At 44.4% G+C, this 14,005-nt stretch overlaps 1 protein-coding gene across 2 annotated transcripts in view; it reads left to right on the plus strand.

Moving 5' to 3' along the window:
• Positions 1 to 14,005, plus strand: part of KCTD2 (potassium channel tetramerization domain containing 2) — a 223,855-nt gene that overhangs the window by 149,676 nt on the left and 60,174 nt on the right. Inside the window, exon 6 of one of the 2 annotated variants that reach the window (XM_069200111.1) lies at positions 4,525 to 7,373. The exons of the other annotated variant lie outside the window; for it this stretch is intronic. Coding sequence (XP_069056212.1) covers positions 4,525 to 4,554 — 30 coding nt within the window. The 3' untranslated portion in view covers positions 4,555 to 7,373. Of the gene's footprint in view, positions 1 to 4,524; positions 7,374 to 14,005 lie in introns of those variants that run through there. 2 annotated transcript variants of the gene reach the window in all.

The following is a 14,005-nucleotide window of genomic DNA, read 5'->3' on the forward strand; positions in this document are numbered from 1 at the left end:
CCGCCAACCACGCACGCAACCTCAGCATCATCCTAGACTCCTCCCTCTCGATGACCCAACAAATCAACGCTCTCACCTCCTCATGCTTCAACACACTCCGTATACTGAAAAACATTCAAATGGATCCCCACAGAGACCAGAAAAACTGTCACTCACGCACACATCAGCAGCAGGCTTGATTACGGAAACGCCCTCTACGCCGGCACCACTCTAAAACTCAAGCGCAAACTACATGCATCTAGAACTCAGCAGCACGACTCATCCTCGACCTCCGCCGACACAAACACATCTCTCCACACCTCAAATCCCTCCACTGGCTCCCCATTGACAAAAGGATCACCTTCAAGATCCTCATCCTCGCACACAAATCACTCCACAACACAGGCCCTGCCTACCTCAACGAGAGTCACCTTCCACACCCCCACACGAAACGTCCGCTCAGCTGACCTCTCTCTCGCCTCTGTCCCCCGCATCAAACACACCACCACCGGGGGCAGATCCTTCTCCTACCTTGCACCCAAAACCTGGAACGCCCTCACAACCCACCTTCGCAAGACCCAAAACCTACTTCTTTTCAGGAAGGGCCTCAAAACCTGGCTTTTCGAACAGTGAACCTCCCAGCCCCTTTCCCTCCCCCCGCCCCCCCCCACAAGCGCCTTGAGACCCTCACAGGTGAGTAGCACACTTTATAAATCTCTTTGGTATATATAGATCTACCTCTATATATATATATATATATATATATATATGTACATAGATATATCTATAGATATATCCATGTACATAGATATATCTATCTACATAGATATATAAATATAGATCTATATATAGATCTATTTTTTTTAGTTGTTGTATGGTTTCCTTGGGGGCCAAAATGGCCCCCAGGGAAACCCTACAACATCTAAAAAAAAAATTGCCCCCACAGGGGGTCACCCTGCCCACAGGCGACCCCCTGTCATTTTTTTTTTTTTATTATTATTTAAAAAAAACAATCCCGGGGGGGGGGGGGGGGCGCGATCGGGCCCCCCACCAGGGGGCACCTACCTTTTTTTTTTTTTATTAATTATGCCCCCGGGGGGGGGGGGCCCGTTTTCCGAGGGGGCCGCCCCCCCAAAGTGAAATCCCTGGCGTCTAGTGGTGTTTCCTGGCCCCCGATCGCAGCTGTGCTGCGATCGGGGGCCAGAAACAGTTTGAGAAGGCCTCGTAAGAAAGGGGAGAGTCTCCCCTTTCTTACGAGGCCTTTTCAAAGTGTTTCCTGGCCCCCCGATCGCAGCTGTGCTGCGATCGGGGGGCCAGGAAACCTGAAAGTGTTTCCTGGCCCCCGATCGCAGCACAGCTGCGACCGGGGGGCCAGGAAACACTTTCAGGAAGGCCTCGTAAGAAAGGGGAGACACTCCCCTTTCTTACGAGGCCTTCCCGAACGTGAGAAAGGCCGTTTTCCCCATCAAAGCAGGAAGCGGCCGCAAGGCTGCTTCCTGCTTTGATGGGGAAAACACCTTTCGCGGCGCGCTGACGTCACAAAGGGGCGGGGGGAGACACGGAAGCTTCCGTGTCTCCCAGGGGGTGTTTAAAAAAAATAAATAAATCCTCGGGTGCGACGCACCCGAGGATTTATTGCTACCCTTCCTGGTGTCGGCCACTGGTCGTGACCCGCACCAGGGAGGGTGTGTGGGCGTCGGCCAGTGGCCGACGCCCGCACCTAAGCGGTTAATGGGTTTTTTTTTTTTTTCGGTGTTAGACCCCCATCTTTCAACATCTGGTTTATAGTTAGCACTACGTCATTTACTAATACCTAGTTGTAAGTTCTTTGTACAAATAATATCATCCTTTACTTTTGTTTTATTTTGTGTTTTTGTGTGTTGCTTACACTGTTGCATGTAAAATTATAATGACTTGGAGGGAGCTGTCAAAGAAGACTTACCAGCATCCTTATAAGCACAGGAAATTACTTTGTCTAGTGTGTACCTTTGGCACAAGATGAAGGTCTTCAAGTGCTCTTGATATTGTCTGAAATCCATCTTGGATCAAAATTTGGTCAGAGCAATAGTGGCTTTACCAAGGAATGAAAAATAACAGACCATTCTCCTTCCATTGTTAAAAGGAACAAATATGGATAGTTCCAGGGTAACTTAAAAAATAAAAAAGAAAGACAAACTCCTCTTGGCAATCTAAAAACAGCTCTTCAGTGTTGGGACAGGAGGAGTGGCAATTCCACACCAGTAAATAGCTAGTCTTAATTTGCTGCTTCACAGGCAGCTTGTTTTATACAATCAGACAATACTTTCTACATAACTATTCATAGGTTGTGGAAAAACATCATGACACCTGTGACCCTATAGCTCTAAACTTTAACCTAATTTACTACACATCCTTTATTGTAGGTCTAACAATGCTTAACAAACTAACCATTCTTTATGCCTCAACACATATGTATTTATATATGTGCTTTATCATTCTGCTCTCAAGAACTTTTATCAGATGTTGTGTACCCTTTGGCTAATTCAATCCCCCTGTTCCTATTCTTCAGTCACCTTCAGTCACATTCCTGTTTAACTAGGGTAACAGAGTACATGCCTGTGTGCTAGGGCCATAAATCCTGTCACACTTGCCACACACGTGTTTTCCTTTACCTACAATCTTGTCAGTCATGCATTCTACTTTCAAGTAAACTCTTCACCTTTCTCTCTTTAACACTGGTTTGTGACCTGCACTGTTCTTTCACTACGTAGAGCTGTGTGACACTCTGTACTGTTGTCTACTGTTGCACCATGTTTTCATATTTCACATTTGCCAAAACAGGATGGCTTACAAAGGTGCAAATGTCACTGAAAAATAACACAGTTTGAAAAATATAGGCAATATTAATACCACTCAATACAGAAATGAACATAACATCCTCCATGTTTCATTTGTGAACATAAGATTTTAGTCAGTTTGACTTCAGTAACTCATTTGAGGTTCATGAACGGTCACTAAAGGGGATCGTTTTTTTGTGAAACCTTTACAGCTTTACACTCCACTAATGGCCAGTGAGCTAGATAATCTAAAGTTCTGGTGTGAACTTAGCAAAAAATACTATAGTCCACTGAATCAGAGGAGATTTAGTTCTCCTCTTGGCCTCAGCTAGGACATTCCCCACAATGGTTGGAACTGCATCTTTGAAGAGCGCTGCACCTTATGCTTTTACCATTGCTGTTTAATGAACTTTCAAGAGATGGAAGTTTGTACAGATACAGCATGATTAGCTATCTACATTTACACAAATAAGAGTGTGTAAAGTACATGACTGGTCTTCAGAGCACATTTTTCCAACCACTGCATATCTAGTACATTTGTTGACTGAGGTGGTCCACCTTTGTAACTCTCTACTCCTGCCATTTGCTTAACCCTGATGAGGATACTTTTGATATTGCGCCTTGGGATGTTAGCAGACCCTTACAATGGGAAGATCAGCAGCTAGTTACATATACGGCACTCTTCCTGCAGTGGCTCCTCTTTCTGCAGTTCAAAATACGATGAAAGTGAAAGTAATTCCGGCATGACATAATCCATGTGATGTTTGCAGGTGTTGTTTCTTCATGTTGAGATTCAAGTATGTTTGCAGCTTATATGTTTTCGTAATTATTATTGTAATTATTTCAAGTTAAAATCTATTTGTTTTTTTTAAATCTCTTAAAAAAAGAAACAGCAATTGAAATTTTAAAAAACTGCTTTTGTGTTTACATATCGGTATCTTCTGTTTGATTATTAATGGCAGGACTGAATTCTCCCTTCACCAGCGTCCTCGGTCCCTCCTATCTTCAGGTGCCTTGTTTTCCCCCTCTTTTACCATTGGCATTCCTTCTCCAATGCTTCTTCTTTTCTTAGGCTTGAAAGTGAGTTAACTTGGACTGGACGGTTTCCGTCGAAGAAGGACCTAGTCTATGCATATTGTTGGTCCAGTAGCCGAGAATGTTTCAAGCATTCCACCCATCACTGTTGTGTTTAATGAAAGGCAGAGTGTGCCACATTCTAGTCCACTCTCCTCCCTCTCATCTTTGTCCCCCTTGCTCCACTGCTTCCTGTCACTCATCCCCAGCCATAAATCATCCATTGTGAATAGAGAAGCAATGCTGCACCTACATTTGAAGAAACTACAACTGGATGTAGAGGCACATTACAGTTTGGCAATAAAATTGTGTCTCAACGATTCTTGTGCCAAAAGCAGGTGAAAGCCAAAATACATATTATCAATACAGTATTAGCCTACTAAAACCAAACAATTGTTTGTGCAATGATTGTATGAGTAATTCAGTATTTATCTCATTCTAGGTAGAAACTTTAACTGCCTACTACTTTATACAGTATCAACAAATATGAGTGTTATCTTTGTGTCTGAGGAATCCAAAAGTGTGCTGGAGAATGTGGAGGTTCTGTGTGAACACAGGAGGATATGAGATTGATGAACAAGACGTTTATACTCCTGGCAATAACCAGTTGCAACTCGTTGACAAAGGTTGACCACTTTCTGTTCTTAATGTGCAGATTCTTCAGGAACGAGGATCTCGGATGTGATCAAGGAGAGCATTGGAATGTCCTGTTCTCACTGAACAGCTGAGGCACATTTCAGAATTCTACACTGGACATCCATATTTCAGGACTGACCACATTAACGCTGTGTACCATGGGATCGCCTTATCTTGCCTTGCACCTATTATTGTGCAACCAAAGCACTCTGCCTGGGGAATAGACTCTTGCTTCTTCTCTGGGTTGGAGCCTGGTTTCACTTAAAACTGTTGGTCCTTTGAGTAGAGTGAATAATGTACTTGCTGAGGATTGAGAATGGGTCTGAAGTATGTTCAATCTCTTAACTCACATTTCTCTCAAATCGTTGGAATTCCTTTCCCATCTCCACCCAGAGAATCCCAATTTTGCTACTTGGTGCTGTTGCCTATTTTGCATTATCCATGCCTACTTTGTTTTGTATTGTTGCATGGACATCCTTTTTTATGCTTTGTGCTGTTGCTCCTGATATATGAACCTATCATCTTTCTGATTTGTCCTACTGCACTGCACTTGTTGCACAAGGTTCTGGACTTTGTGGATGTTCCTGTTTAGATGTTTAATCTGCTGTAATTACCAACTGTCCTCTGCATGTCATCTACAGGATTCTGTTCTGTAGGATTCTGGAGCAGAAAAGAGGAAGCACTCTATAAGAGCACTGGACAGCCATTACCCCTCTGATATAAAAACATATTTCTCTATTGGAGTACTTGTCCGCCCTTCACCTGAAGCATGGGGTTTGTACGCATCATCCCTGATTCTCGATTCTCCTGAAGCAGGTCCTATGTTGGAGCACTTTCTTCCTCACTGCTCTCCCTCTAAACGTGGTGCTTTTTGGGAATACTGCTTCTCTCTTAAGGCATGCACTGTGTCAGTAGACACACTGTTTCTCTTCATTTTCTGAAACCAGGGATCTCTTGCAGCACTTTTCCCCACTCTGGAACCTGCGCTTTCCCTTTGGAAGATTTGTTCCTCACTATCCGTCATGTCAAGCAGGATCACTGTTAATGCTCTTTTACCATGGATTCTCTGTACCTCCTTTAACTCATGAAGCAGGAGTACCTTCCAGATTACTGCTACTTCCTCCTCCCTGACTTAGGCTCTGTCTCTGGCAGTGAGCACATCTGCTTTTCCGTTAAACACTGCTTAAGGTTGTCTTTTTTTTCCCACCACCAGCCCCTCCGGTACCCTTCTCTATTATTTGTTTTTACCCCATCTGCCACCCAGACGCTTCTCCTTTAGCTGGGCCAAGTACACAAGTGCTGTAGCAGTTTCTTCTCCTTTTGAATCATTAATGATGCCAAAACAGATTTCTGTCCAAAGTGTTGTATTTACTCCTGTTTGTATGTGGCATTGGATCATTTCTGTGTGCTTTACTTTGTGCCTAGCTTCCTAATTTTGTCTGAACCAAAGTGGACCTGGCGTTTCTCCAGTGGTGCAGTGAGCTAGGGTTTGCTCACACTACTAGCAAGCCCTGTATTGTAAGAAAATGAATAGAAGGGCACAGCGGAAATCCTTGAAGTAAATCAACTATATGAACTTGTGTTTAGGCAGCACTCCTAGTTCTTGTTGTTGTAGGTACCACTGCCCCACTACTCCTTTCCACCTTCTTTGAATGGAATGTGTAGATTACTTTGCTCTGTGCACTCTTTTGCTTGCCTTGATCAAAATTGTGTTGTATTTTAATTTTATAGATTTGGATGTGGATTTGTCTCTGCTCAATTCAGACAATGACTAGGTCTTTCCTTACTCCCTCCATTGAATGTTTTGCACTGTGGATTTTCAGCTCTCCCTCCTGCATTGAAGTTAAAGAGATATGCATGTTTGCTATGTTGGAGCAACTTCTTGGTCTACCATTGGTAATTTGTGGTCTCTTCATGCATTTGATATGCAGAATTATTTTGATATATGCCCCCTTGGTACCTCCTCTAGTTTTTTAAAATTCTGGCTAGAGCTGAAGTGTAAGGTTCGGGGGTCAAAAAAGGGTTTTCCAGAAGGTGTATATTGGGCAGCTTCGGGTGTAGCTGCTCAAACTGATGCAGCTGTTGCTTCCAAATTATCATTTGGGCCTTCTACCTCTTGGTAGGAGCTCTAGTTGCTAAGTTGCGATGCCGGAGATTGTCTTCTGTGCACCACAATTGCTTACGTTCTTAGAGAAATGCTGTCTCTAACAGTGGTCAGTGGTGAAACCAGGACCTGAAGTTAAAAGCTTCTTGAATTCGGACAAAAACTCAGAAATAAAAAAGAAGGGGACACAACTCGTTGTAACCCCCTGCAGAAGAGGAAACCAAATAATCATCCAAGAAGTGCTTGAAAGCAGTAGCCATCTTTCTTTATTTAGCTAAACATCTTAGAGGTTGTACAAGGATGCAACCCGTAAGGATACAGAAACTGACTACTGTGACTAAGGGAGCTGGGTTGGAAGGCTTATCAGATAACTTTCCTTTTGCTAGACCCTCAGGGTAGGCTAGACTACAATATCTCTTCCATTAACATTTCTGGGATGGGCAGCATGTTCCCATAGTCCAAATTGTTTGTAACTAATAGCCTTTAATATATTCCCAGAATGAGACTGCGCATAGCCTTAAGGTGAGTTTTTTTAAGCACACGGCCATCTCCACTACCAACCTCTAATGTGTTTTCCACCATATGATATTTGAATGGTTCTTATTTCCAGGACCTAGTTTGTTACTGTTCTAAAGCTGTGCTTGGGAAATGTGAGAAAGTTGCACTGTCTGCCCAGTCTGCTGGTAAACTCTGTTTCAACAGCTGTGATAATGCTGTGATTGCCTTGTCTCAATAAAATGTGGAATGTGTTATTGAAAAGCCAACCTGTGTGTTTATTGTCCTAAGTTACAGAGCACCTTTTCTGAAATAGGAGTCCGTAGCCTCTTGTTAGTAAAATAGAACGTATCACAGCAAGCCACCTGATTGAGTTTCATTCGTTATGTATCTACTTTACTAAGTTAGAATTGCTTGCCTGTGTGTGCTAGAGGCTCTTGAGTCTGTCACAGTACATTTGTGTTCTCAGCATGCTTCTATCTTTTATGACATTGTTTAGAGATGTCGGACCTTCCCCTTTTCGTAGAGTTATTCTCATGTGTTTTGCCTTCTTCCTCCTATTTTTTCTGACTTGTTTTGGTTGGCTGTAGGACTCTGGACACTTTACCACTGCCATCCAGTGCTAACGTGCATATGCTCTCTGTCTAAAATGTATTGATTGGTTTATCCATGATTGCCTTATCTAATTTACTAGTAAGTCCCTAGTGCAGTGCACCAGTTGTGTCCAGGGTCTGTAATTCAAGTGCTGCTAGTGAGGCTGCAGCAGTGACTGTGCCACCCACATGAGTAGCCCTACAAACATGTCTCAGACGTGCCATTGCAGTGCCTGTGTGCAGTTTTACCCTGCCATGTCGACCTGGCAAGTGCACCCATTTGCCAGGCCCAAACCTTCCCTTTTACTACATGTACGTAACCCCTAAAGTAGGCCCAAGGCAGCCCCATAGGCAGGGTGCAGTGAATTTAAAAGGTGGGACATGTACTTGTGTGTTTTACATGTCCTGATAGTGAAATACTGCTAAATGTGGTTTGCACTATTGCAAGCCCTATCTCTCCCATAGGGTAACCTGGGGATTACCTTAAAATATCTTTTAAGTTTAATTTCCCATTGGGAGCAGATAGAGACATGGAGTTTGGGGTCTCTGAACTTACAATTTAAAAGTGCATCCTTTGGTGAAGTTGGTTTTTGAATTCTAAATTTGAAAATGCCACCTTTAGAAAGTGGGCTTTTTTGCTTATCCATTCCGTGCCTCTGCCTTTCTGCTGAATTCACGTCAGGGTCAGGATGACAGTTGGGCTGTTTGTGTATTCATTCTGACAGTCACACAGAGGGAGCTGAGGTGTGCCCTGCATATCCTGATGGCCCATCACTAGGCTGATGGGTCTTCCTTAGCTAGAGTGGTGGAAGGAGCTGACACTTGCATCTGAATAGGGCTATGCCTGTCCTTACACAAAGCAGTCTCCAGCCCCCTGGAGTGGTGTCTGGGGCAAGGCAGCAAAGGCAGGGTCTTGTGCACTATGAAGACTTTTCTTTGAAGTTTGCCTACTTTAAAGACAGAATGGGAATAAGTACTGGACCTCTGACCCCACAAACTTGGAATCCTTCTGGACTGGGGGCATTCTGCCAGGAAGAAGTGCTGGATGCTGTAGAAGGGACTACCACTCTGCCTGTTGCTTTGCTGTGCTGGCTTTCTGCTTCTGTCCTGGCAGTGAAAGAACTAGACTTTGCTTTCTACATCCTGCTTCCAAAGTTTCTCCAGGGGCTTGGATCCACATTGCCTCCTGTTAAGAAGTCTCAGGGACATCAAAGACTTCATCTGCCAGCACCTCCTGCGAGAGTCCTGACTTACCAAGTGGTGCCAAATCCAGTTCCTAGGCCCTTTGGAGTGAGTTCTGGTGAAACCAAGAAAAAAACAAGCACATCGACTCTAGAGCGACTTTGGAACCGGCACCGCTGTCCAGAGCCGTGGTCCCCACTGAGTAAAACAACCGTGACTGACCTTCGGCCTGATGCCACCCCAGCACCTTCAAAGTCCCGCCACAGCCTGAGTCCAGAGCACCGTGTCACCGACCTTCGTGGCACCTGACTCCACCTTCGCTGCAGTGCCTGCGGCCCTTGGTGTGATCGCAGTACTGCAAAGCGCTGCCTCATGTCTTGACCTACTGGATTCCTCGACACTGCCTTGTCGTAAGAAACCGCCACCAATGCCACATCACCTCCCCTGCAACCGTAAGGAACCAGTGCCTCACCTCCCCTGCCTAGCAGTTAGGACCGATTACTCACCTCCCCGGTAGCAGTAAGGAACCGACGCTGCATCGACCTCATCGCTCCAGCGACGCCTCACCTCCCTAAGTTTGTTTCCTCATCTTTTTTCCCAAGGTACTGTACTTGGGGTCCGTGCAACTACGTGACCGGCTCACACGCCCTCATGAGTGGCTTCGGACTTTTGAAAGTGACTAAGTCAACACACGATGGTACCCCCAGTTGGAGCTATTGTATTTCTAAGCACTATACTAGGTTTTAATCTTTGAAAAGTTCTATCTTTACTTGTGTATTTTGGATTTTTGTAGTTTCATCTTCTTTTACTCAGATAAGTATTGGCTATTTCTAAACTGGTGTAGAGTACTTCTGTGGTGTTTTCACTGTGTTACTCTGTGTGCGTACAAATACCTTACACATTGCCTCTGAGATAAGCCTGACTGCTCGTTCCAAGGTACCAAGGTGCAAGCAGGGGTTATTATAGCTATGTGGTTCCCTTACCCTGACTTAAGTGAGGGTCCCTACTTGAACAGGGTGCAAACCACTGCCAACTAGAGAGCCCAAGAGATATGTGAGTGATTGTAGGGTTAGGAAGTGGTAAGTAGCAACTCCTACTGTTTGGGGAAATGTGGGATATGAAGGTTTTGTGCATTTTGGGTTCTCCAGCAAAGAATCATGCTAAGTCTCAAAAGGTTAGGAACAATTTCTACCTTCATTTTTTTTACACTTCACATTCCCAGTTTTTTTAATTACAAAACTCACTAGAGGAACCTATTCAGAAATGGACCTTTCTTAAATTTAACACTGGGCTCAATGCCTAGTTTCGAAGGTGCTTTGGCATCTGGATAAAGCCAACAACACAGTTTCACACTCAAGCAGACTGGGGACTAGATCCTCTATCAAAACTGGTAAAATGGGGTTTGGCGTACTCTGGAACATAGTGCAGGATTTGCAAAAATAATAAATAAAAGTCTGAAAAATACCAATAATTTTGGCAATATACTAGTTCTTTCTCATTAGTTTTAGGTAAGAGTATTAGATAACTGGGTTTCACTGTCATTAGAGCAGTAGAGCAGAGTATTGAAACAATATTATTTTCAATCAATTTTTCAGCCTTTGCGTGACATTCCTTTTTTAATACTCATCTACATGATTTGGTAAATGTAGGGCAAAAGTGAATCATTTCTCTGGAACTAGTTGGCTGTTTAAAATATCAGTATTATGTGGTGTATTTTGCATCAAGTACTTAGCTTCTTTGATAAGGCACATAGTTGATGTAATACACTATTCCAATTACCTACTTTTTAGCACTACAATTTTCCGTTCGTCAGTATTGAGTGGTCTATGTGTCTATGTTTCAGACCCCTGAGATTTGAAGTTGATCTTTGTCAGGTCATTGAAAATTGAAGCTGGAGCAGAGAAAAAGAAGAATCAATATTTCTTTCACTCAGTAGATAGTTGAGAAAACTATAAGCATGTTCTGTAGCTTTTTGGTTTGTCCAATTGCTGTGGGATCTGAACGTAGATTAAAATACATCTCCTTCATAGGAATTGGTCAATTAATTGAACACTTCATAACATATAAGGAAAACTATAAGCATGTCCTGTAGCTTTTTGGTTTGTCCAATTGCTGTGGGATCTGAACGTAGATTAAAATACATCTCCTTCATAGGAATTGGTCAATTAATTGAACACTTCATAACATATAAGGGAAGGCAAAGGGTTTAGGAAGATAAAAAATAGAATGCCAGTGACGAGGATAGCAGCTGTCTCAGAATGAGTCACTAATAGGAGGCGGAGTAAACAAGAATGGGGCAAGCTTAGCCTATGCAGATCTTCTAATGGATAAGACAAGTATAGAGGATTTATTTGTGCATTTTATGTTGTGTGCATCCTAAATAACGTGCAGAATGTAATTTCACACTTGATTATACAAATGCATACCAATATAGTGCCATTACCTTTTAAATAAATTTCATTCGATGTGTAAAGGTGCATTTTCCTGACTTTTGTCAACTAAGCCTCAATTAGGCCCTCACGGTGATCTTGTTCAAAATGGATGTCACCCTTGTCACTCCTGTTCCTTCCCCCTGCACATCTCACCGTCTGTCATTCCTGCATCCCATAGTCGAGCAGACTAATTGTTCATTTCCATTCTCCATGCTTTTCTCAATTACCTTCCCTGGCTCAGTCACAAAACTGCAACTATTAGGGTCTTTCCACTAGTTCACTGTGCCCTGTTCATTCATATAACACACTGTTGTTCACGTATTTTGTTCGTTCCACCATCTTTGCTTGACACTGGCAAAGAGGGGACAGGGATATTCATGTAGTGGGATAGTGCTTGGGTGTTAGGGCAACATAACATTTTATAAGACTTTGATTTGCTATAAATGTAACATTTTTGATCATACCACAATGATTCTACAGTTATATAAATTTCATTAGCAAAAATTATTCATAAAAACCCTTGATTTTACACTTTAGACAAATACGTTCCTCTTCTACTAGGGATGCTGTCTGTTTCTCTCCCGATCGTGCTGCCCATTTGGGACTTAAACTAATTATTGATTTCACATTTCTCTGTAATTGTCCTATTAACTTAGAGCCTTCATCGCACTGACTCTGTATCACCCTACTTTAGAATTTTGTAATAAAACCCTTAAAGTAATCTGCTGATCTAGAACTAATGTATTGAGTGTGCCCTTTAAGTTAAATAACTGTGGCCCTCATTACAGCCCTGGCGGTCGGTGTTAAAGCGGCGGTAATACCGCCAACAGGCCTGGAATCACGGCCAGGGGGGAAACCGGCAACATAGACAGCCACTTAAACACTCAGACCGCCACGGCCGTAGAAACAAACACCACGGCGGTAACCACCAACAGACAGGCGGAAGACTGGCTTGGCAGTTCGGGCTGGACTGTTCCCATGAGGAACAGGCTCAAGACTGATTTGCATATGGCTGGGTCCAAACTGGGGTGGCATGGTGAGCAAAAGAACGATGGATTAAACCCAGATCTGTGACTGGGGGTGAGTGTTTGCATTGTTCAGCACTCCGTCCATCATCCTTTTGTGTTGCTAAAGTTGCCCTAAGTGAGAAGGGTATGCCCAGACGTGGGTCCCGTGCTCACTGGATTCAAGCTAGCCTGGCTGATGAGGGGTGAAACCCTGAAACCAGTCCTAGGATGCTTGTTTCCGGTCCAGGGAGGACCTGGCTTGGCAGTTCGGGCTGGACTGTTCCCATGAGGAACAGGGTCAAGACTGATTTGCATATGGCTGGGTCCAAACTGGGGTGGCATGGTGAGCAAAAGAACAATGGATTAAACCCAGATCTGTGACTGGGGGTGAGTGTTTGCATTGTTCAGCACTCCGTCCATCATCCTTTTGTGTTGCTAAAGTTGCCCTAAGTGGGAAGGGCATGCCCAGACGTGGGTCCCGTGCTCACTGTGCCACTGGATTCAAGCTAGCCTGGCTGATGAGGGGTGAAACCCTGAAACCGGTCCTAGGATGCTTGTTTCCGGTCCAGGGAGGACCTGGCTTGGCAGTTCGAGCTGGACTGTTCCCATGAGGAACAGGGTCAAGATTGATTTGCATATGGCTGGGTCCAAACTGGGGTGGCATGGTGCGCAAAAGAACAATGGATTAAACCCAGATCTGTGACTGGGGGTGAGTGTTTGCATTGTTCAGCACTCCGTCCATCATCCTTTTGTGTTGCGGAAGACAAAGTACTGCCCACCCTATCACAACAGGCCTATCCGCCACCTTTTCCGGGGCGGAACCAACGCGACCAAAAGCACGGCGTAAACAGTACACAGAAGGGAAAACACTCACCTCTCGACACCCAACGAGGAACCAGTACGCCCTGGACCCCGAACTACAGGTCCTGCCTATGCTGCTGTTCCTCCTGCTCTATCAGGAGCAGGACAGATGCCGTCGACGACCACCGTGAGTACTGCACCTACAACACAGGGGAGGGGGGGAGGCAAAAGAGAGTGACACACACACGCAATACCCCCACCCTTACCCACAACAACATACACACAAATACATGCAGCAACATTACATATACACCCCCTCTCACCCCGGAAGAACGCAAGGACAAAATTAAATGATTGTAACGATTGTAATCATGACAAATCTGATAGTCAGAGTTCAAAATCCAGTATATACAAATATGTACACCAACTACACAAGTCCGGATAGTGTACCAATCATTGTCCGTGGACCACTGGTCCCAAAATGCATGGGCGAAGCCCACACAAGATACCTGACTGAAAACGGAGAGAACACTGCTGGGGCATCAGATCGAAAATAAACAGTCATCTCAGGGGGAGGGGGGCACCTCAGCCAGATGAACGCACAACGTCACTGCTGAACAAGGGGGCTCCATGCCCATTGCTGCATCCTGGGGAGTGCAAAGCCACAGTCTCTCAAGTCTCTCCAGTGGGTGGTTTGCCCACTGCTTGGTCCTGGGGAGTGCAAAGCCACAGTCTCTCAAGTGGATGTCATTTTCCCACTGGTTCTGGAGGGAGCCTGCTGCCCAGAGTGCTTCATCCTGCCAAGGACTGAGGTAGTGGATGTGATTCTCCACTGGTTCTGGAGGGGGCCTGGTGCACTGAGTGCTTCATCCTGCCAAGGACTGAG

Source organism: Pleurodeles waltl, chromosome 7 (genome assembly GCF_031143425.1).
Source record: "Pleurodeles waltl isolate 20211129_DDA chromosome 7, aPleWal1.hap1.20221129, whole genome shotgun sequence".
Classification (NCBI taxonomy): Eukaryota; Metazoa; Chordata; class Amphibia; order Caudata; family Salamandridae; genus Pleurodeles; species Pleurodeles waltl.